At 56.0% G+C, this 23,493-nt stretch overlaps 1 protein-coding gene across 1 annotated transcript in view; it reads right to left on the reverse strand.

Annotated features, from left to right (window-relative positions):
* Positions 1–23,022, reverse strand: part of SPTBN5 (spectrin beta, non-erythrocytic 5) — a 47,306-nt gene extending 24,284 nt beyond the window's left edge. The window contains exons 1-25 of the mRNA XM_040492367.1: positions 22,026–23,022; positions 21,618–21,785; positions 18,769–18,885; positions 16,546–16,703; positions 15,783–16,011; positions 14,337–14,974; positions 12,707–12,845; positions 12,374–12,606; positions 11,984–12,137; positions 11,701–11,901; positions 11,417–11,623; positions 10,812–11,012; positions 9,966–10,118; positions 6,748–6,878; positions 6,274–6,513; positions 5,699–5,986; positions 4,470–4,710; positions 4,162–4,301; positions 3,894–3,993; positions 2,975–3,145; positions 2,296–2,460; positions 1,633–1,847; positions 1,056–1,242; positions 627–827; positions 257–373 (exon numbers count right to left, since the gene is read on the reverse strand). Of these exons, the coding sequence (XP_040348301.1) occupies positions 257–373; positions 627–827; positions 1,056–1,242; positions 1,633–1,847; positions 2,296–2,460; positions 2,975–3,145; positions 3,894–3,993; positions 4,162–4,301; positions 4,470–4,710; positions 5,699–5,986; positions 6,274–6,513; positions 6,748–6,878; positions 9,966–10,118; positions 10,812–11,012; positions 11,417–11,623; positions 11,701–11,901; positions 11,984–12,137; positions 12,374–12,606; positions 12,707–12,845; positions 14,337–14,974; positions 15,783–16,011; positions 16,546–16,703; positions 18,769–18,885; positions 21,618–21,785; positions 22,026–22,136 (4,905 nt within the window). The 5' untranslated portion in view covers positions 22,137–23,022. The remainder of the gene's footprint in view (positions 1–256; positions 374–626; positions 828–1,055; positions 1,243–1,632; positions 1,848–2,295; positions 2,461–2,974; positions 3,146–3,893; positions 3,994–4,161; positions 4,302–4,469; positions 4,711–5,698; positions 5,987–6,273; positions 6,514–6,747; positions 6,879–9,965; positions 10,119–10,811; positions 11,013–11,416; positions 11,624–11,700; positions 11,902–11,983; positions 12,138–12,373; positions 12,607–12,706; positions 12,846–14,336; positions 14,975–15,782; positions 16,012–16,545; positions 16,704–18,768; positions 18,886–21,617; positions 21,786–22,025) is intronic.
* Between the last annotated feature and the right edge of the window lie 471 nt (positions 23,023–23,493).

Raw genomic sequence — 23,493 nt, forward strand, 5'->3', positions numbered from 1 at the left:
ACTGGTCAGGGGACTACAGAAGGGGGGCAGGGGTTCTTCAAAGTGTTGCCTCTGAAGAAAGGGAGCACTGGGGACGAGCAAGGGTCTTGCATGATTTGGGGTTGGGCAGGAAAGGAACTGGCCGTGTTGTCAGGAAGCAAGAGCAGGGCTCTGTGCCTTAGTAGTAGATGTGCCTTTTGGGAATGTGACAACCCTCTCCTCGTGGCTCATCGACACCCTAGTGCAGACTGTGTGGAGGATGCCTGGAACATGGTACCTGGTGCTTCCCAATGAGCCTGGCAGTGGCTGCCTTGTCTCCACCATAGTCCTGACTGCTCACCAGTGGCCATTTCTCCTTCACCCAGTCCTCCAGCTCTGATGCAGCCAGAAAATACTGCCAAGAATTAAGCCACTTCACCTTGACGATCTCACATAGGACCCTCCACCACCCCTTGTGGACATGATGCCAGGCTCTCCAGCAGCCAGCACAAAGAGGGTTCTGTGCCTACATGGGGACCACCCAACCTCTTGGGCCAAGGTTCTCACCACTGACCCAGTGCCCCAAGAGTCCCAGTCCTGCACACCTCACTCAGAGTTTGCCTCCCTTCTGCCACTTCCCCTGATCCTGTGAGCTCTCTGCATCTTACCTGCTGGACAGCAACAGCCTGCTGTAGGCACCGGGCCTGCACCTCACATGTCCGTTCCAGCTCTGCCCAGAGGCCTTCCAGCTTCTGGCACTGCTCCATGACGCGCTGGGCTTGGGGGTGCCCCGAGGCTGCGAGGCTCCGTCCGGAACCCAGCACCCGTTGCACCTGTCCGTGGTGGGCTTTCACCTCTGCCTGGAGCACCTGCCACAGAACAGCATGAGGAGCTGCCGCCTCTGGGGTTCCCTTTGTCACGGGGTGCCTGGAACGGAGCCGTGGATGCGGCTCCGGGCCCCACCGAGACAACACTCCTGGGCAGGGGATAACTGAGGGCAGAGACTTGGAAATCAGGACACCCTGAGCAGTGACAGAGGGTTTCTAAGGTCTAGGAATGGGACGTCAGGGATCCCGGGAGAAGATGGGGGGCGCTACCTCATGCTTGTGGCAAAGTCTCTGAGCACCATTCAAGCATCCGGTGGAGCTGGTAGAGCTGGCTCTGGGCATGTGCTCAGCCACCCAAGTGAGCTCCAGGTCGCTCAGCTGGTAGAACCGGTATAGCTCAAGTGAGGCCTGCAGCTGTACGTGCCGAGTGGCCAGATGTTCCTGCAGGGACTCGAATCTGGGTGGACACAGAAGAGATGGCGGATGCTGGGAACAGATGGGGACAAGACCCTCGGTGCTTTGTGTAGCCCAGCCAGGGACTCACGAGAAACAAAGTAGGGATGGGGCAAAGCCTCAACTGGTGAGGGGAAAGCGGCTGGAGAGGGCTCAAGGCCCAAGCTTTCACCCAGATGACCTGTTTGACTTCCGATTTGGGATGCTGGGCATGCCTAGCTGGGGTCTCCGGTCTTCCTATCCCAGAAATGACCCCTCTCGTAAGGGACAGAGATTTGGGGAACCTCAGATCCTGCAGATGCCACCGCAGGGCTCCCTGGGTGGAATCAATCCTCACGTTCACATGGTGGGGGTGGCACACAGCGGGATGAAGATGGAACAAGCAGGTGGGTACCTCTGCAGGTACTTCTGGGTCTCTTCCGTGACGGTCTGGGAGGTGAGTCCCCGCTCTGCCTGGGCGATGATGGCAGCCATCTTGCTGGCCAGCGCCTGGCTCTCGCTTTCCAGTTGGCAGTGCTGTTTCTGTCGCCGCCGGCTTGAGCCCAGGTCCTGCCCTGGTTCTGCACTCTGCAGAGCCCCCTCCAGCTGCTCCATCTTCTCCTTGGCATCCTGAGGAAGGTGCAAGGTGCTGCACTAGCTCTGGAGTACAGGCATGCAAGTTCTTGGACTCTGACACCACACTGCTTGCAGCTTAACAGATTCACCGGGGACTTGCTGACTCTACCGTTGTCCACCTCCCACCTTCCCCCTGAGCCTCATGACCACTCCTGTCCCCTCATGCTTCTTCCTCCACGGGGATGCAAGTTGCGCTGACCACACACATGGGGTACACAGGAGATGATTCTATATTGGCCTACAGGAGGGCAAAGCCAGGCTCAACTTGCCATAGGCTAGAGGCCTCTTAAGACTGCAGGACTTCCCAGGGCTAATCCAGAGTTAGTAGAATACCCCAGACTCCTGCTCCGCAGCCCCCCCCACTTCCTGTCCTGCCTGCTCCCATCCTGCCTGGCTCAGTGCAGGCTTAGTCTCCTTCCCGTGCCCTGTCCCTCCAGCTGACCTGCAGCAGCCGCAGAAGCTGGGCCTGCTGCCTAGCTTTTTGGAGCTTGTCTCCACGCTCTGCCATCTTGTGCTTCAACTCTTCCCACTTGTTACTCAGGCCCTGGAGGCTGCCCTGCACATCTTCCTGGGCATGGAGCCTGCTGCTCAACAGCTGTCTCCCAACCTGGGGTGGACGCAAAGACCAAGGGAGTTTCGTTGAGTTGCTGGTACCATGAGCGGCCACAGCAGGCTGGACCCAGGTGGCAGAGGTGGGGGAAGGGGTAGCTGGCTACAGGCTGCGTTCCACAGGCTTCCAGGGCTCAAGAATTTCATGTGGCCCCAAGTCTGGACAGAGGTCAGAGGGCTTTCCTCTGATACCACCAAGTAGAGCAGAGGGAGTGGGGGGAGCAGGCATCAGACTATGGTAGAGAAGGCTTTGTTCAGGTAGACGTAGCAGGCATTAGAGCTGCCCTAGGAGCTGGGGGTGGGCTGGGCTGGGCTGAGCTGAGGTTGGTGGGGAAGAGATGATGGATACTTTCTGGGCTGGTTTAGGTGCCAAGACAAAGAGGTACCCAGCCGAGCGGAGGAGGAATCTGGGGGATCCTAAGTCCGAGGTAGCAGTAAAGAATCTGAAGGGGAATTCTGGGCTGGGAGTCTGAGGAGGAGGAGGCCCTGTGCCCTGTGTCCACTGCCCCCACCTGCTGCAGGGCCTCCATGTGCCCGTAGGTGGCCAGCAGCGCTCGCTCAGCTGCTCTGTGCAGCTTGAGTTGCTGCAGGATGTTGCTGGGCTCTTGGGAAGGCCCATGTGCTGCCATCAGCCCCTTCTCCTCTATCCACAGCATCAGCTCTGCCACATCCTGTTTCCATTTCTGCCCAAGAACCAGGAGAAAATAGGTCTTACAACCAGGGCTGAGGGGGAGGGGTCTCACAGACTCCCAATGGCCCAGATCCAATCCTAGTGTGCGGGGGGGGTGGGGGGGGGGGGGGGCTGGGGTTATTGCTCCCATGTGGAGACAGGGAAGCTGAGATCAGGACGGAAATGTTTCTCCCTCACATTACTCCCTCACAGTAGGAAGATGCCCGGGGACTGATGGCCTGGGCCCCATGGTGTCCTGTGCCCAGATAAGAGGAGCACTTGAGCAGTCCCTGCTCCCCCAGCTCACATCAAATGATGTGTGATCATTTCTCTCCTAATAGGCTTATGGTAGAGGAGGCCTGTGGACTGGTGCAGCTCTGAGCCCCTATGGGGGCTGAGCAAGGATCCAGCAGAGCCTAGGTCTGCAGCTGGTGCCCGTGGCCCATGCATGAGCCTAGAGTGTGGCCAGAAATGATGGGGAAGGGGCACAGCCAGATGAGGGATGGCAAGGAGGTCTATCAAGACTTCGGGTCCAGTCTTGACTCTGAACAGTGTGGCCTCAGCTTGTTTTCTTCATCAGGAAAAATCCGATCCATAATGCCTGTCTCACAAGAAGCGCTATGAGAGTCAACGACCCAACGTGTGGGAAAACGCTTTGGAAACTATCAAGGGCTCTGCAGAGCCCACAACTGTTAGTGCAGTGATAGGCTCCTAGGCACTCCTCTTGGGGAGGCCTCGTGCACCTGGGCTGGCGCCCTCACCTGGAGCTGGAGGGAGGCCAGCAGCTGCCTCTTCCTCTGCTCACTCCTCTCCTGGACCCCGGTCCACCGTCCCTGGATGCTCTGCAGCTGCTCTCTGACCCTGGAGGCCGGGTGGAATGGGGGAGGGTCTAGGGAGGGCTCCACTCTAAGGCCCACCGGGGTGCACCCTGCCGCTCCTCCACTCCCCACACTGTCCCCCGGCCTCGGGGCGACAGGCTTTGTAGGCTGAGAAAGGGTGGTAGGCGCTGCCCAGACAGGCCTTGCTCACTTGCGCGCAGCAGGGTGTCGGCTCTGGGCCAGCTTCTCGCCACGTGCCCGCAGAGCCTCTACTCGAGGCCCAAGGATTCCCAGCAGGTGTCCAAACTCTTGGTGCTGCTGCAGCAGGCTCTGGGCTTCCCCCACATCCTCCTGGGGGTGCAAAGACCTGGGGTCATGCTTGGGATGACAGGGGTCAGCACCCTATCGCCCACTGCCATCCCAGGGCCACCAGCACCCCTCCACCCCTGCCTACTGACTTCAAAGCTCCCTCCAGTGATGGGGAAGCATCACCGCAGCCCTGTATTCCAGACTTCCTACCCCAAGGTGGCCCTGCCGCAGGAAGGCCTCGTGGCTGGCACAAGTGGCAGTGAAGTCATCTACATCTCTGCCGAATCTATGCAGCTCCAGCCCCTCCTGCAGCTGTTGCTGTCTCTGCTCCCAGGCGGCCTGCAGTCCCCAGCCTCGCTGGCTCAGGAGCCTCAGAACACGGGCCACCTCTTGGGAGTCCGGAGAGTCCGAGGCTGCAATGGGCTGGCCCTGGGCCTCCAGCTGCTGCAGCCTATCCAGGACGACAGGCAGAAGGTCAAACCCCATCTCCTTCTCACCCCCCTTCCTCCCCTCTCACTGGGTCATTCATTTTGGAGCTCTGATAGAAGGGTAGCTGGCAGGAGGTCTGAGGCCGGTTAGACCCCTGGTTCACTTGTTCCATGGGGCAGCTGTGCCCTGGCCCACTAGTGATGCACAGAACGTAACAGGCCTAGCACACTGAGGTCTCAATACTTTCCCTGCTCCCGGTTTGTTACACCCTTGCTCCGGGGGACCATCCCAATGCCGATGCAAAGTCAAGTAGAAAAATCACTCAAACCGCATACATGCCTGACTGCAAGGCCACTGCCAGCCCATGAGTATTTAGAAAGGGCCCACAGGCACCCAGCTTGAAGGCTCCACTTCCTCTGAGCTGATGCTGCCCTGAACCATTCGTAGAGTCTTGAGCACAAAGGACGGGATGGATTCAGTGACCACTTGGCTACCTGTCAGGGTCTCTCATGCAGGGCACAGCCTGTAGACTGTACCAGGTGACCCTGCCTGTCTGAAGACCTATAGCATCATCCCCGCAGGAGGAGAGGCCTTGCCATGCTGAGGAGTTGGGTGTCTTAGTCCCATGGGGGGAGGGGGGAGGGGAGGGGGTCCTGAGCCATCTGACTCCAGGGGTTCCCATCTGGTTACCCAGAATTGCTTGGGAGACTAGGCTGTCCTGATTTCAAACAATCCATCAAGTTCACCTGGATGGGGTATGGCCAGGTCTACACTTGACAGAACCTTCCAGGAAGTTCAGATTCTGCCCTGCGTCCCTCCCTCAAGCATTCAGGATGCCGGACCAGTTGGTTACGTCCTCCTCCTTCAAGCCTGCCCCAAGCACCTGTTGGACACCAGCCTGGACTACAACCCTGAGTGATGCCCTGCTTCCTGCCTCTCCCTCTCTGATGTCCTGTCCCCACAGGCCTTAGCCAGCCTGAGGCACATCCTATCCCGCCTCCCGTCCGGACCTCTCCTGCTGCAGCCGTATCTCCTCCAGAAGGTCTCCGTGCTCCATCAGCAGCCTCTGGGCCGAGGCCACGTCCACCGCCTTCTCCTCGCTGTGCAGCCGAGCCCAGACGCCCTCCGCCCACAGCAGCAGTTGCTGGCTGTCCTGTAGGAAGCTCTGCCGTGTCCGTGCCTCGGCCTGGGCCCTGGCCTGTCGGGCCACGTGCTGCTGTACCTGCTCCAGCAGCCCCTGCAGCGTCTCCACCTGTCCTCTCAGGCACTGATTCTCTGTGGGGCCCGCCTCTTCAGCTCTGGGAGATGGGGCCCAAGGCCCAGTCAGTGCCCTGCCCTGGTGTCCGGGCTCGGAGTCCCCAGGCAAAGTGGTGTTGACTCTGCACTCCTGCCTCCCCCTCACCATGGGACAGCAAGCCTGTGTGGCCTGCCCTTTCCCCATGAGCATTTTCTCACGCCGTGTCCCCACCTGTGCCCCTGCCCTTCAGACAGTACATCCAGCCTGTGCTCCAATTTCTGTCCCATTCCTCATGCCACAACCCTGCTCAGTCCTCCCCTGCCTCCCAGGGCCCGACCCAGGCTGTACTTGATGGTGATCCTCTGCAAGTGGTACACGCTTCTCTCCAGTGCCGGCATCTTCTGCTGGGCCAGCTGCAGGACGCGGTGGCTGTCCTCTGACTGCCCCAGCTCCAGGGTTTCCAGCCGGAGTATCAGGTCTTGCAGTTGGACCTGTGTGGATCTGCACTTGTGCAGAAAACTGCACACGTCCGTGGTGCGTGCCAGCTGCATTTCCTTCTCTTTCTTCAGGGCTTCCAGCTGCCCCCACCTGAGCAGAGCGAACAGGGATGTCTCTGTCACAGGGACATCTCCACAGCCATACTGGGGCCGTGGCTGGGGGTTCACACAATAGCTGCTGCCGGGCTGCCGGTCCCCATGCCCTCTCCTGTCCCTGACACGTCCGGTGTTTCCTCCTGGCATCTCCAGAGGCACATCAGCAGGCGTGCAGGCCCAGGCAAAGCATCCAGCCTGTCCCCACTGCTCTGTGCTCCCTCCGTCTTACCTCTGGCTCAGTTCCTCCTGCTGTTGCTGAATTCTGGGGGCATCTTCAGGACATCTCTGCTTCAGCTGCTCAGCAGAGCTGCTGACCTCAGTCAAGCAGCCCCTTCCCACAGCCAGGGCAGTGAGGAAGTTCTGGGGAAAGGAAGACCCAGGCCCTGAGTGAGTTTCTTCTCTTCCCATACCGCACTCAAGACTACAAATGACTTGATATGCTCTGCTGTGCAGGTGTCTGAGCAGCATCCCTCTGGAAGGACTGGAGTCTCTGTCCTTAAAGGGCTGGGAGGGCCCTTTAAAAATTCAAGGCTAGGTATCCAAATTATAAAGCAAGAAGTAAAACTGTTAATATTTGCAGATGACGTGGTATTATATATAGAAAACCCTAAAGATTCCACCAACGAAGTGTTAGAATAAATGAATTCAGTAAAGTTTCAAGGTACAAAATCAATATAAAGGAGTATTTTGTATTTCTATACACTAATAATGAATGAATCACCAGAAAGAGAAATTAAGAAAACAATCTCATTTACAATTGCATTACAAAAAAAAAAAAAAAAAAACAAACAAACCAAAAAATAAGTAAACGAAGAGATAAAAGACCTGTACACTGAAAACATCGATGAAAGAAGTTGGGAACCCCCCCCCCACAAATGGAAATATATTCTGTGCACATGGATTAGAAGAATTAACATTGTTAAAATGTCTAAACCACTCAAAGCAATCTATACATTTACTATAATCCTGATAAAAATTCTAATAGCATTTTTCACAGATATAGAACAATCCTAAAATTTGTACGGAAATGCAAAATCCTAAAATTTGTGTGGAATAGCCAAAACAATCTTGAGAAAAAAAAAAAAGTCTTTCTCAAGACATCAGTTAAGGCATCACACTCCCTGATTTCAAACTGTATAGTTTACTATAGTAAACTGTAGTAATTATTTATAATGATCAAAATAGTGTGGTATTGACATAAAAACAAATAGATCAGTGGAACAGAATAGAGAGCCCAGAAATAAACCCGTGCACATACAGTTGATTAATTTATGACAAAGGAGCCAAGAATGGGGAAGAGATAGTCTCTTCAATAAATGGTGTTGGGAAAACTGGACAGCCATGTGCAAAATATGAAACTGGATCCCTACCTTACACCGTACACAACAATAAATGCAACACCCAAAACAAATAATCTGCTTGCAAAACAGGCAGAGGACCTGAATAGACATTTCTCCAAAGATGACGTACAGGTGGCCAACAGACACAGGAAAAGATGCTCAGCATCACCCTTTATCAGGGAAACAGATCAAAATGACAACAAGATGTCACCTCACACCAGTCAGGATGGCTGTTTTCAAAAAGACTATAAATAGGGGCACCTGGGTGGCTCAGCTGGTTAAGCATCTAGCTTCGGTTCAGGTATGATCTCATGGTTCATGAGTTTGAGCCCCATGTTGGGGTCTCTGCTGTCAGTGTGGAGCCTGCTTCAGAACTTCTCTCTTTCTCTCTGTCCCTCCCCAGCTTGTGCATACTCTCTCTCAAAAATAAATAAAAAATGAAAAAAAAAAAAGGGTTAGAGGGGCTCCTGGGTGGCTCAGTCGGTTAACCGTCAGACTTCAGTTCAGGTCATAATCCACAGTTTGTGGGCTTGAGCCCTGCATCGGGCTCTGTGCTGACAGCTCAGAGCCTGGAGCCTGCTTCAGATTCTGTGTCTCCCTCTCTCTCTACCCCTCCCCGGCTCACACTCTGTCTCTGTCTCTCTCTCAAAAATAAATGAACGTTAAACAAATTTTTCTTAAAGGTTAAAAAATGGCTAGAAATAAGTGTTGGCAAGAAGGTGGAAAAAAGGAAGCCATTGTGTTGGTAGGAATATAAACTGGTGCAGCAACTATGGAAAATAATACAGAGGTTCCTCAAAAAATGAAAAATAGATCCAGCCTATGATTCAGCAATTTCACATCTGGGTATTTAATCCAAAGAAAATGAAGACACTAATTCGAAAAGATAGCTACACCCCCATAGTCATAGAGGCATTATTTACAATAGCCAACATATGGAAGCAACCTAGCGTCCAGTGATGGATGGACAAAGAAAATGTGGCAAAGGGGTGCCTGGGCAGCTCAGTTGGTTAAGCTTCCAATTCTTGATTTCAGCTCAGGTCACAATCTCACTGTTTGGTCTGTGAGATTGAGCCCCCAGTCTGGCTGTGTGCTGATATCAGGGAGCCTGCTTGGGATTCTTGCTTTCTCCCTCCCTCTCTGCTCCTACCCTGATTGAGAGCTGGTGGGTGTACACATGCTTTCTTTCAAAATAAATAATAAACCTTAAAAAAAAAAAAAAAAAGAGGGGCGCCTGGGTGGCTTAGTTGGTTGAGCGTCTGACTTTGTCTCAGGTCATGATCTCATGGTTCGTGAGTTAGAGCCCCACACCAGGCTCACCAGCCCACTTTGGATCCTCTGTCCTCCTCTCTCTCTGCCCCTCCCCTACTCATGCTCTCTCTCTCTCTCTCTCTCTCTCAAAAGTGAATAAACATTTATTAAAAAACAAAATCAAAACTAAATGTGATATACATATATACCACTGTACAAAAGATGGACCGTGAGGGCATTATGCTAAGTAAGCCAGAGATAGATAAATACTGTATGATCTTACTTGTATGTGGGATCTAAAAAGCACAAAACAAGATAGATACAGAGGACATATTGGTGGCTGTCACAAGTGGAGAGGTGGGCGGTGGGTGAAATGGGTAAAGGGGGTCAAAAAGTGCCAATTTCTAGCTATAATGTAAGTAAGTCATGGGGATGGAATATATAGTTTGGAGACTATAGTTAATAATCCTGTGTTGCATTTTTGAAAGTTGCTAATAGAGTCCATCTCAAAAGTTCTCATTACAAGAAGACAATTCTGTAACTATGCGTGGGGATGGATGCTAACTAGACTTACTGTGGGGTACATTTCACAATATACACAGACATACCATTATGTTGCATACCTCCAACTACTATCAGGTTGTGTATCAATTATACCTCAAGAAAAACAAAATAATTCAAGGCCAGATCCCTTGCTGCTTCTTCCCAGACAGGACTACAGTTAACATGGAGAAGTAGGACACAGGAGTGAATAACGGAGAGGCAGGAGCAGGCGGGGAGGGAGAAGGACGGGAATACGGAAAGGCCGCAGGGCCAAGCAGCCAAGACGCCCACCTTGGCTCCACAGGGGCAGTACCTTATACTTGAGCCGCGTGGCTTCCAAGTCATCCGCCTGGGGCTGCAGCATTTGGAGCAGTGCGGTCTGGTTCTCCAGCCATGACTGCAGCTCTCCACAGGAGTCATGGAAGCCAAATAGGGCCACTGCCTCCTCCAACTGAGCTCTGCGGTGCTGAGGAGAGGCCAGCCCAGAGGTTGGGGCAAGGGCCAGTTTCCCCCTAGGGCACTCAGAGCAGGTCCCCATACCCTTCCCCCCAGGGCGAGAGAAGGCCCCTGCCCCACTGCTGGGCCCTGCGCCCTCTGTTGGAGGTCCAGGGGAAGGAGCTGACAAGAGCTTCATATCAGGTCAAGGACCCTGGTAGAGTGTGCTCTTTTGATCTAGCCCTTGGCTCTTAGGGACAAGCCACACTTCTGTGGGACCTGGCTCTGCCTAGCCCCACCCTTCTCCCCTCCAGGCTCTCCTCCAGCCATCTGCCACTCCCAGCTTCACTTTCAGGCTCCAGGCACTCTGGTCTTTACTCCTCCAGGGCCTCCTGCCTGCCTGGCGATAGGTACTGCCCAGGGGATGGTCGCCCGCATCTCTCCTGCCCTCCCCCTGTCTTTGCCTGCTCTCAACCTCTCCTTGTTCCAGTCACAGCCTAAATGGCCTCCCCTCAGAGATGCCCTCCCTGACTCCCAGCCTGACCTGGGCTTCCATCACACCCACCGCCATCTAATGACCTGTTTCTCCTCTTCTCTGCCTGTGTAAACTCCTTGGGGGCAGCGAGCACGTCCAGTCAACTGCTCTGTCTCTGGGCTCCCAGTTCAGGGTCCAGTGCAGAGTAGGTGTTCCATGAACATTTCTTGAACAAGAAGTGTTAGTTACCTTTGCCAGGGCCCCCAGGCCCTCATAGTCCTGGTTCAAGCAGTCCTGTATCTGGAGTATGGTGTTAGGGTCAAAGTCAGGGTCAAGCTCAGCGGAGAGGACCATCTTCTGAGTGCTTGGGGGCCCAGAGTGGCAGGAAACCTCACTCCAGGTCCGGAGGTTCCTCGGGCCTTCCTTTGGAGAGCTCAGGGCAGATACCACCTGTGCTGACAGGACACAGGGCAGTGTGTCCAGAGAGGACTCCCCTAAACACGAGGCTTGGCAGGGTGGGGCCAATGGTTGTACCTGGGGTGGTTCCAGGAGGAACCGGATTAGTGCATTGAAACTGGTGGGCAACATGAGCAAAACCAAACTATCCTCGGATGACTTCTACAAGCATGCAGACAAGATTCCACTAATCGGACTGGGGCAGCCAGTAAGAAGTTGCTGAGGAGGGGTGGGGCACCCCCAAGCCTGAAGCTAAGATTCCCAGGTCAGGGGCCACAAAAGCCCTCCCATTTCCATCCTGTTTGTGTGGACACGGGAGACGGGGCATAGTGCTCAGACCACATGTGCATTTGGTGCTAGAGGCCTGTAGTTCTGGGTCCCTGCCATCCCACACGTACGGTAAGCGACACTTGGGTTGCGGCCGCCCGTGCCTGCTCGTCCAGTCGCCGTAGCTCCGTCCCGAAGGCATGCAGGCTACGCTCCAGTCGCTGGTGGCGCAGCAGCAGGGCCTCTGCGGCCGTCTGGTCCCGCCCGCGGGACGCGCTCTCCAGAGCCGACTGCTGCTCCCGCAGCCACGAGGCCGCGTCAGCCGCATCACTGAAGTACTGTGGGCAGGAGGGCAGGCTGGGCACGGGCCGACCCAACACGCCTGCCCGGCCCCCCGCATCCGCAGCCTAACTACCTCCTGGACGAGCATAGCCGCCTGCAGCCGAGCACCCCGCCTGGCTGTGGAGGCCCGGAGCCGCTGCCACGCGCCCTGCAGTGCCTGGGCCCGCTCCCTGGGGTCTGGCCGCGTGGGGTGCCCGCGGGCTCCCAGGTCGCATCCCCTTCTCACGAGATCAGTGCACATGGCCTGGTGGTGGCGGAGCTCGGCTTCCAGGGCCTGGCAGGGTGCAGAGCTGGGTGAAGGGAAGGAAAGGGAAGGGCCAGGTGGGGACTGGGGCAGGGCCCAGGGTCACACGGACCTTGTGTTTCTGCAGGGCTGCTCTGATCTGGCTAAGGTCCCGGCCCAGGGCTTCATCCTCCACCAGCTGTTCGTGCTCCCTCAACCAGGTTTCCTCCTCCTCGCAGTTGTGCAGGAACTCTGCCTGCTGCAGGGTCTGCTCCAGCAAGGTGCGCCTGAGGGGTGGCAAGGGGCACCAAAGGGACTGGGGAGGGGGCTCCCCACAAGGCTCAGACACTCCCCCTTAGATAGGAGTTTTCTTTTTCCTGATAACTCAACAGGGGAACAGAAGACAGAGGTGAAGGTCAATGTGGAGGAAGTTGCCAAGTCAGCAGTATTTTAACCAGGGCAGGAGGTAAGTTGGGTTCCAGAAAAGTTCTAGAGAAGGTAGGAGAGCTGGGTGAGCTCTTACCGCGTCCTTAGAAGAGACACCAGGCTCCCGTGAAGCTGGGCCAGTGCCTGGGCCTTGGCCTGCAGCACCTCCACAGTAGTACCCAGGGAGGAGTCCAGCTGCGAGGTCTGGAGGCCAAGATGGCGCACATGGGCCCCGTGGGCTGAGACCTGGGCCTCCAGCAGGTCATGCTTCTGCAGCAGCTCCACTGTCTCAGCCAGCTGCTGCCCACAGGCCGTGGAGCTGGCCAGCACCTGGCCAGGGATGGACAAGTGATCACTGCTGTCCCAGAGTGCTGGGTCATCACGAGTGTTGGTGCTGTGTCACCCAGGGGCCTGCTGGTCCAGGGCCCACCTGTAGCTCCTTGAGCTGGTTGGAGGCAGTCTCCACCTCCTGCAGCAGGCTCAGCACAGCTTGCAGACCTGCCATCTGCTGCTTCTGCCCTTGGAGACGCTGAAGGAGTTGCTCCCAGCGCCCAGTGATCTCCAGTTGCCTGGAGGATGTGAAAATAAGGGGTGGGGTGGGGTCTTCACTGGGCTGGGATAGGGAAGCCACCTTGGGGTCTACACCTGGTGGGGGTGCTTGGCTGTCATGGAGGAGCCTGAGCCCAGTGACTGGGGGCTTGGAGCATTCTAGCCTATGGCTGTCGGGGCACTGTGTTCCTGCTTCTTAAACACAGGCAGAGAAGCTAGATGGAGGGTCTGTGTGGCTCAGGCCAACAGGGCCCCCAAACCTTTCCAGTCTCCATCTCCGATGATAGCAACTCCATCCTTCTAGGTGCCTGGGCTAAAGGGCCTGATAACTGAATTTCTCACACCCCGCATGTGATCTGTCTGTAAATCCTCTTGGATCCAAAATATATGCAAAATCCCACCATTTCTCATCACCTGCATTGCTTCTCTGGCCTAGATTATTGCAATAGCTGCATAAGTGGTCTTTGCTTCTGTCCCTTCAGTCTGTGCCTGACATGGCATCCAGAACGATCGTCGTCGAACAGGAGTCAGATTGTGCCACTCCTTCATTCCAGCCCTCCCGTGTTGAATTCCCCATCCTTCTGTGAGTAAATCCCATCTTTACTGTGTCCTACAGATCCCAGTATGATCTCTACCCCCACCCTTTGCCCCTGTACCTCCTTGACCTCAACCACTACTTGTTCACTTTGACCAACAGTGGCCTCCATGCTATTTTCCAAACATGGCAGGCATGCGCCTTCCCTATGCCTGGTATAGTGTGTCCCGTATCTCTACAGCTGGGCCCCTCTTCTGGTCTCTGCTTCTTCCTGGTCTTTGCTCAAAAGTCAATCTCCTGGGGCGCCTGGGTGGCGCAGTCGGTTAAGCGTCCGACTTCAGCCAGGTCACGATCTCGCGGTCCATGAGTTCGAGCCCCGCGTCGGGCTCTGGGCTGATGGCTCAGAGCCTGGAGCCTGTTTCTGATTCTGTGTCTCCCTCTCTCTCTGCCCCTCCCCCGTTCATGCTCTGTCTCTCTCTGTCCCCAAAAAAATAAATAAACGTTAAAAAAAAAAATTAAAAGAAAAAAGTCAATCTCCTCTGGCCACATGATCTAACCCCCACCCCCCATGTTGGCACCTCATAATCCCCTATCTTGTTACCATTTTTTTAAAATCACTATTGCACGTACTATTTATCTATTTTAATTCGTCTGTTTTCCTTAGTAGTGTGTAAGCTCTGTGAGGGGAGGCATTATGGTTTCTCCTCCTCACTACTAAATCTCCAGTGCCTAGAACTGTGCTTGGGACGTAGTAGACAACAAATACTTGTTCAGTGAATGAGTTGATAAGAAGTATCTAGAAAGGGCAGTGCTTTACTAAAAATGGGGAATCGAGGGCGCTGGAACTTCAGGCATCAGTGGGAGTTAGAACTTATAGATCGGACCTCTATGGCCAGGAATGGGCACAGGTAAACATAAGGATATGATAGGAAGGCCTTAGCCTGTTTTGAGGTTGATTTCCGCACCCCAGGCTCACCTGCGGGCCACATCTGCCCAGCCATGGTGCTGCTCCTGCTGAAGGATGTCTGCGATCTCGGCCAGGGCCTGGAAGCGCCCCTCCTGGGGCAGGATGCTGGCCTCCAGCATGCCCAGTCTCTGGGCAGCTGCGTCCACTGTGGCCAGGCTGGCTGGTGGAGTGGCAGCTGTGGCCTGGTCCAACATTTGCTCTGTGTCTGTCAGAAAGTTCTCCCTGAGGGCTGCCTTGCGCTGGAAGCGCCGGGCCAGGGTTTCCAGCCGCTCTAGCTGTAGGATCCTCCGCAGCAGGGCCTGGCTTCTTGAGGCCTCTGCCCGCTCCAGGACTGCCCAGCGCTGGGACAGCTCTGCGGGGCCCAGGCCCTCGTGAGGCAGGAAGAGCCTGCGATTCTGGGCTCGGAGTGCCGTCTGCAGCCGGAAGAGCAGGGCCTCTGTGGCCCCTCGCTGCTGCAGCCGTGGTGGCTTCTCCTGGGTGCGGAAGAAGGCAAAGGCCACCAGTAGCTGGCGCATGGCAGGCAGGGAGTCTGGGAAATCCCGTGCCTCCAGCTGCACCTGCTTCTCCGCAATCCAGCGCAGCAGGTCGGCCACCAGCTGCTCGTACTGGGTCTGCAGCTCCTCTGTCTCCTGGAGCTGAAGCAGGATCTGGGGGAGGCACGGGAAGGCCTCGGGCAGCACCTCGGGGCAGGCCCTGGAATGGAGGTGCTCCCCTTTTGGATGCTCGGTGACTGCCAAGGTTGCCCAGGTGGGTGGAGGCTCTTTCCCCTAGCTGAGGTTGCACTAAAGTGGGGTCCTCCCAGCCCCCAGAGAATCAGGTTTGCCTGCATTGCACACTTAGACCCAGGAGTGTGGGGCATCCGCCCTGTTTTCCTCCATCTTATTTTACCCCATTTGGCCTCACTTCTGGGGAGTACTATTCTTTTTCTGAGCCACCTTTCCCTTTCCTGAGGCCCCACATCCCTAAAACAGCTCAGAGCCCTTGGCCTGGATCTTCTCCCCCATGCCCAACCGAGACACCAACCCTGAGAACAGCCTCCCCAGGCTTCCGTGCCTGCCGCCGTGCCCAGAGAGTATGAGAGCCCCGAAAACATGGACTGCGCCCAGCACAGCTGCTTCTGTGCTTGTCCTTGCAGAGTCTGGCTCTCTGAGCCTTTCAATCTCATTAGGGGCTTAACAGCCTACGAGCAGGGGGAGAGGGGAGGGACTGGAGAGGATGGTGCTCACCTGGCTTTCCCTGTTTGCCAGGCACTGTGCTCACACTCCCAAGCACTCATAGCAGCCTTCTGTCACCCCAAGCATTATGGGCTCCAATGGACAGAGGACACACGGTAAAGTTAGGGGACATGGCCAAGGCCACACAACTAGGAAGTGGCAGACACAGTCTTTAAACCTAGCTCTGACTCCAGAGCCCATGCTCATCTCTCCTCGAGGCCACCTCTGCTCTTTCACCAACCTTAGCGAGTCTCCTCTGGACAGTCTGCTCGTGGTGCAGGCGGGAGAAATGGTGGTAGTAGAGGGAGACGTAGGTCATGATGGAGCGTTCATCGGGCTGGAGAGCAGCCACGTCCTCGGGGTCCAGCAGCTGAGCAATGCCCAGCTCCTGCTCAGCTACGCGGAAAGCCAAGTCGAGGTTGTGTAGCGGGCGCTCGGGACGCAGGGAGCAGTAGTCAAGCAGGTCTGGCCTGGACAGAAAGCAGGCAAAGCTCTTCACCAGAGAAATTTACTGCTTGGGTTTAAGTGGACTTGTTACAAAGGCAAGCAAGCTCCTGTTGGCCACCCAGGTATTGGTTTCCCCTGCCGGTAACCTGAGACCCTAATGAAGGAATAGGGCGCCTGTAGAGAGAGGAGGGCTAATTTCGCTCAGGGGCCTGGCTTGTGGGTAGGGGGAGAAGCTCAAAAGGGCAGGTACTTGCGAGGGAAAGGACTGAGAATAGAGTCAGCGATGACACAGACATTGGAGAAAGGCAGGGGTCAAGGCAAACCTGGCCAATTCCATGAGATTTCCTAGGAAAGGGCGAGGGCCTTGGCCACCAGCCATCTCTACTCCCAGACCCAGGGTTCGGGGCCCAGAGGGATGTGGGAGATGAGCAGGTTGAGGACCCAAGCCCATTCTCGGTCGTTGGCTTGGTGGTGAAGGCCTCCAGGAGGGAGGCTGAAGCCGGCCTCAGGCCAGGTCGGGCTGGGAGGGTGCTGGGTCTGCTCTCCCTCACGCGCACCTGTGTGCATGGATAAGGGCACTGAAGCCGAGTCCGTCACTCCAGCTGCGGGAGAAGTCAGTGATGTTGACATTGGCATAGCAGGCCGTCTTCCGCTGGCACCAGACCAACAGAGCTTCCTTGGCAGACAGCAGGGCTGCGCTGGCCCCAAACTCCTCCTGGAAGGGCAGGCAGGATGGTGGGTCAGCATGGGACAGCTGAGAAGGCAGCGGAGCCGGCAGGCCGCCGGAGAGGCGGGTCAGGCCTGGTTGTGATCCTTCTCCCCCACTCACCCCCCCCCCCCCCCCCCCCGCCCCGCCCCGCCCCGCCCCGCCCCGCCGCCTGGAGGCAGGTGCAGACTGCCCTCTATTCGGAACACCTGATTTTACTTGATTTCATTTGTGGTGGGCAGGGACTGGGGCTGAGAGAGAAAGCTTCTTCTTCCAAAGAAGTGTGTTTCTCGGCCCTTCTGATGGGTGGGGCATTGTGCTCACTGACCCTGGGTCCCAGGGAACTGAGGCTGGGGTTTGTTAGTCTGGCTCCAGGTCCCCTTGGGCTGCCTTCCAGCCAGGCCCTGGGCCCATGCACAGGGCTCTCCACCACTCGCACGCAGCCCTAGGAAGCCGGCACTATTTCCACTCTAGGGATGACATGAGGAGGTGCAGAGGAGTATTTAGGAAGCTCCCCAGCATCCCTCCACCGACAGGACAGGGACTGGCCTGACAGGAAAGGCTGGCAGCTCACCCGTCTACCGCCTCGATGCCTCACACGGCTGCTGAGGGCAGAGTCTGTGTTGCTTCTTCACGCTGGGCAAGGACATCTTCACCGGGTTTCAATCCCCTCCCACCCTTCTTGTTCCTCCTCCTAAGAATTTCCTTTGTTCTGTACTCTCGGGTCCACCTGCCCCCACCCCTGCCCCACCCTCTCTCTTCTCAGTGCTTCTTTCCCACCTCCTTTCTCCCTTCTACTCCCCCTCCAGCCTCCATTCCTGCCTCAGTGGTACTCTCCTCCCCCCACTCCCTCCCTCACACCCCAAAGTTCCTTCCCTTCCCCTCCTCCCCCAACTCGTGCTTCCTTTCATTTGCTCCACTTCTCCACCAATTCCTATTTATAAACTCAAAATATCAAAGCAGGGCAGGCTGCATCTCCTCTCTTGCCCTTAGGGCCCCGGAGCTTGGGTGGGCAGCAGTGTAGGGTGAAGTGTCCAGGTCTAGAGCAGATGCCCTAAGCAGCTGGACTAGGCTGGCAGACACAAACTAGGAGAGGTTCTAGGGATGGGCATGGGAGGGAACAGAGTCAGCCTGGTCCAATTATGTCTGTTTTTCAGGGAGCAGAGCCTGAGTGGTCAGGGAGCAGGGTGACCGGTCAGGAGATGATGCACCTGCTGCCCCCCCCCAGGGAAAGGGCAGCTGGGGCACCTGGAGCTGGCTTGGGGGACCGAGGAGGAGAGGGTAGCTACGTGAAAGGGCTTGAGGCCAGCTAGAAATTCATCCATCCATTCAGTCATCACATAGGCCCTAGGCTCTGGAGACACAGCCAGGCAAATCTCCTGTTCTCCCGGGGCTCACAGTCAGATCATGGGCTTCAGGGGTCCTCCGGGATTTGAGCCAGATCTGTGGCTTTTTTTCATTCGGATTTCATCCTCTAGGTTGGCTTTTCTAATGCATTGGAATTGAGTCTTAGGTGGGGTTTTGGAAACCCCAATTGGAAAAGTTATGAAAATTGATAAATATAAGGACTTTATGTTTTTCCTCTTTCCAATTCAGTCCTGAGAAAACAAAAGGTAGAACAGAGGAGGATAGGGGATGGTGTCTTTGGTCTTCAGGTGACTGGGGATTTGGAAACTTCTGGGAATGGGCTGCCCTCCACATGTTTAATTTCTCCCAACAGCATATTAGAGGGGTAATGGAAGTTACAGGGTTTCGGTGCCAAGTAGGGAACAACCAGTCAGGAACTGGCACTGTTGTCACCAGGAAAGGCAGGCACTGGCAGTCACCTCAACCCCCTACTTGTGAATGGCTTGTCCCAGACTGAAGTTTGTGAACCTAGTTGTCACTTCAACATATTACAGTCTCTCTGACATTCTCAATCCTTTGCCCATGGTTGAAGAGTGGGTATTAATTGTGTGAATGCCAGGGTCTGCTGTGGGGACCCTAACAGTCAGCTGGAAAAGCTCTGTCCCCAGGGACCTGAGGGGAGGCTGGGGCTGGGCTGGGTGGCGGGGCGTTGGGGGCTGGGACGTACCCTGTCCAGGCAGATTTGGGAAATCTGGAAACGCAGAATGATGACCCAGATGAGTCCCAGAATGAGTGTCTGGTCTCCATCCACGATGTTCTCTGGCCCAATGAGGGGTATTGGCACCTGTGGGCACAGTTGGCTGGGCTCAGCTGTGAAGCCCGTGTGCCAGAGGAGTCTCAGAGTAACCTAAAGTCCAGGGCACCTGTTGCCAGATGGCAGGGTCCTGGAATCTGTCCTGCCCCAGGACGTCCCCAAGCGAGAAATAGGCAGGGCACAGGTGAGGCAGGTGAAGCTTTTCTAAATGGTTGCAGCTTTGGACTCAAGTCCTCCTGGGAAAGACCCCAGCCTGGTGAACTGGGCTGGACCACTGGGGTGGGGAACTCCCTGTGTGTGGTCTACAGGTAAACACGGGCCAAGATCGGTGGTTCAGCCATGGGGGCTGGAAATGAGGAGTCATAAATAGTCCATAAATGAACTCAATAGACCACAGCAGCTGTCTGCCTCCACCTCTTAGGGCATCTTGGAATCTCCAGGGGGTGCTTGGGTCCTTGGTTCCCACTTCAATCTCAGCCTTCTTCATTAGTGTTCCATCTCCTGTTAAAACGGCAGATTCCCAGGCCCCACCGATTACTCTCTTGGGCCAGGGCCCAGGATTCTGCATTTGGACAAACACCTTGGGTTCTTCCCACGCACTAAAGTTGAAAACCTGCTGCCCTAGATCTTGTCACATGGACAGGGAGGAGGAGCAAATGAGGGGAGAAAGGAACAGAATAAACATCAAAGCTGCACGGGACCTGGACCCCTTCACCTTCTGGATCCATCTTCCTCTCTTGGATCCCAGGGCTCCGAGGACTGTAGGATTCTTGCAGTTCTTGGGATTGTTAGCACAGGCCTTGGGGCCTTTGTACGGGCTGCCCCTGCTGTCTGAAAATATTCCCCCCAGTAGCCACATGGCTACTTCCCTCTCTTCTTCTAAGTCTTTATCAAACAGCACTTTTTCAATGGTACTTTCAATGGCCACCTTATTAAAAATCACAACCCAAGGACTAATTCCTCCCGCTCAAACACACATGCTTGGCCCCCTCACCCCGATTGGGTGGGGATCTTGGTTTTGTTCCCTGGTGTCTCCCTAGCAGAGCGTCTGGCATATAGTGGGTAACGGATAAGTATGCATTAAATGGAGAAAGAAGAGGAGAGACTCCCATAAGATCTGGCGGGAAGCTGGCTTCGGCCAACCACCTGCCTGGTGGCTGAGGCTGCATCCCTGGGTACTCCCGTGGGTACACTTTGTTGTGTCTGTCTGGTCTCTGAAGGGTCCACCCCATGCTCAGCCTTCTCCTGGCACACCTGAGCCCTTCTGCGCTCACCTCAGCTTGGAGTTGGAGTTGGAGCATCTGGTCAGTGGGGTGTTGGAGTCTGCTCATACCAGCTTGTGAAGGCTGATCTTCCCGCTTGGTGTTTGCTGATACCCCGCCGGTAGCTTGGAATCAGCCGTGGTGGGGGTATCAGTGCCACAGAAACCAGCAGGTGCTACAAACGAGGGCTTTTATTCCCTCTGCCCCGAGGGCTGATTGTTAAACATTTACCGGCGCCCGGTGACCTGGGTTAAAATCAGTTGTCTTCCCTGAAACTGCAGACCCCTTGCAGTCGGGTCTGGGCTTTGCTGATTGTGGTCCCCAGAGCCTGGCATGGAGTGTCCAGCAAATGACAAGGTCTCCAGAAATGAGTGCACCCCACATCCTGCTACTCATCAACCCTGTGTTGGGGTAACAGTATGTACAGTGGAGGCAAGCTGTCACCTTCACAGACTATGCATCAGTGACATGCTATGTATCAAAGCTCGGGGGGAGCTGCAGAGCCTCTGATGAGGGCCATGGGGCTCCTACTCTTCCCACGTACCTGGAGGGGAGGGGGCTGGTTTACAGGCTATTGTCCCTGGGGCCAAAAAGAGCATGGCATTCTGTGACTGTCAGCTGTCTGCTCCTCCCTGTGCTTGGGGACCGCAGTGCCCTGTTATTTTCTTTGGTTTCTTACCTCCCTGGCCTCTCTCCAGCATGCCAGGCTCCCAGGGGCTATGACTTCCAACCCAGGACTTAAGTGACACTCAGGTTCAGCCCAGCCAGTTCGAGCTCAGTGGCTTGCAGCCTCCAGGAACAGCCACCTCATGGGTTCAGTCCCCGAGGCCAGGAGCCCTATGGGCTTCCCAACCTGGTTCTCAGTATAAATGACCCTTGTCCAGCCCCCTGACACTGGCCATGAGGGTCCTTCCATGTCCCTGGAGCTTTTGCCTCCTTTTAGTGACTATCTCTTTGGGCTCTTGCTTTCAGGAGACTCTGCCTCCCTCCTGTTTGCTGTGGTCCCTCGCTGCTAAGTGATCCAACTTCTCTAAGGAAGACCTGCCCCCTCTGCTGCCTGGCTCAGTTTCCAGGGTTCTTCTCCTGTGTTCTACCCTCAGCCTGCCTCCCCCAACCCCGCATCCAGGATCTGCTGGCCCACTTACCATGGCTCTTGCCTGGTAAATTTCCTTATTTAGGAAAGGAGAAGTTAAAAGTACACGGAATCTGCTTGCTGAGAATTCTCTGATTCCCTCGTTTCAGTCAACAGCATATTTCAGTCCCGCCCACGGGGATGAAGGCTGTTTCTGCTCCCACCGGTTTGGGGCCCTCTAAGCTGGGAGTACTGTTCAAGGAAGGGCTTTGCTTTCTGCATCTCTGTATCCTAGCTGCTATTCCCGGATTCAGGCTCCAGATCTTCTGCTCTGCCCTGGCCAGCCCAGGAAAGAAGATCTGGTAGTCCAGCCTGTCCCTGCTGCCCACCCCAGCACCTGGCCCAGAAGCCCTCTCCCCGGTGCCCACCTTGGCCCTGAGGAAAGCCAGAGCTCGGCTGCTGTTCTCCAGGAAGTGTACTCGCATGCGGCCCCGGCTGGGGGGTGGCAGGGCCTCCCCCGAGATGAGCTCCAGCAGCCGCAGTAGGTGGGTGCCATCGGCCAGCTCTGTGTACAGGTTCTGGATCTTGATGCCCACCTGGGAGGGGTGGGGAAGAGGCACAGGGTCAGCCCCCCTCACCTGTCTGGCCTATCCCAGGACCTGGGAGGTACAGCCCAGAGGGGTCTTCCTTAAGGAAGGAGCACCGGACTCATCTGTGTTTTGGGGTCTGCGAGACATCTCAGCCAGATGATCTCACGGTGGGCCCCCAGAGGCCACTGACCAGGGAGCTGGGGGGACAGCAGAGGACAGCTGTGGGACACACCCAGCTACACTCACCCGGCTGTGCTGGAAGATGTTGTTGATCCAGTTGGTGAAAGTCTTCTCCTGCATCCGCATGTGCTGTGCCTGGAGCTTTCGAATGTGGCTCATCTCATACGCAGAGTCCATGGTGGGACAGGGCTGGGAGCACTACCGTGGGGCTCTGTGGCTGGTCCCCTGCTTCAGGCACCCTGTAGCCCCAAGGAGCTGCTGGGGACTGTGGGGCTGACCAGCCCTGGGGCCTGCAGCCTTATGGGGACAAGAGGCCACTGGATATTTCTCTGAGCTGGAGATGGTGAGGGGCATGGAGGTTGGAGGAGGAGCGTGAACTGTCCCCACATCTGATGGTGGGGGGGTGTTGCAGCTTGGGGCCCAGCCAGGTAAGGTTCTGGGGCTCCCAGCTGGTGCCCTGCACTTGAGTGCCTCTGAGCCCTTTGCCCCACCCCACTTTCCAGATTCTTGGGACCACAGGGATGGGCTGCTGCCCCTTGGGATGAAAAGCACAGGTAGAAAGGAAACAGGAAACCGCTCACCTTGGTGTTGTCTGTGCCTGGAAGGAAATCCTACTGGACGGATGGAAATGGCAGATAGCAGGGGCTGTGTGGGGAGGGAGAGAACCACAGGAGAGGCCAAGGCTGGAGCTGGGGCCACGCCATGGCCCTCCTCTTGAGCGAGTGGGGCAGGAGTGACGGCACACAGCCGGCATTGTCCTCCCACCTGCCAGAGGGCATGGCCCAGACTGGGAGGGGGTGGCTCAGGAATGCTCCAGACTGTTGCTCCAGGATCTCCTCCTTCATCCTCCTCCCACCTCAGATGCCCCCAGTGTCAGGTGGGGGTCCTGGCTGTCAAGATGCAGAGGCCCATGGGATGGGCCTCAAGTTGGCTCTGGGTGGGAGTGCCGTGGGGGTGTTACAGTCCAGGTAAAAGGCATCCAAATGGCAGAGCCTCTGGTCAGAAGCTTCTGCACCCACAGTCTGGGACTGCCCTTCTGCATCCTTGCAGGGCCTCTTTGTGAGCACCCACAGGGGTGGGATGGGAGGGATGCTGGGCCATAGCCCTCCCATCCTGTCCAGGGGAATGCCACCATAGATGGAGGAGAGTCCTTGGACTCTGGGCTTGGCTTTCCAAGCCCTGACCTGGCCCAGGGCCGAATGGTGGGTGCTCCCTCATGCCCAGGGGCCACTTTCTGAAGTGAGCTCTCCTCTTGGGAAGGAATAACTTGGAGCTGCAAAGGCTGTGGAAATAACAGTCTTCTCCAAAGCCAGAGACACAGTGTTCACTCTTTGGAGCTTCACGGTGAGGCCCCCAGCACCTGTGCTTCCACAGAACTGGCTAAGTCTCATGGCTCATGGCTCAGGGCACGAGCTGTGGAGGCGGGGGGAGCCTGCAGGCAACTCTCTTTCCTTTCCTGAGCAATCTTGAACTGCATGCCAGAGAGTTCTAATTTGAGTGGCTTCACAGAATGTCTGGCTAAACTTGGGGTAAT

This window comes from Herpailurus yagouaroundi, unplaced genomic scaffold (genome assembly GCF_014898765.1).
Source record: "Herpailurus yagouaroundi ecotype Mexico unplaced genomic scaffold, PumYag 184, whole genome shotgun sequence".
Taxonomy (NCBI): Eukaryota; Metazoa; Chordata; class Mammalia; order Carnivora; family Felidae; genus Herpailurus; species Herpailurus yagouaroundi.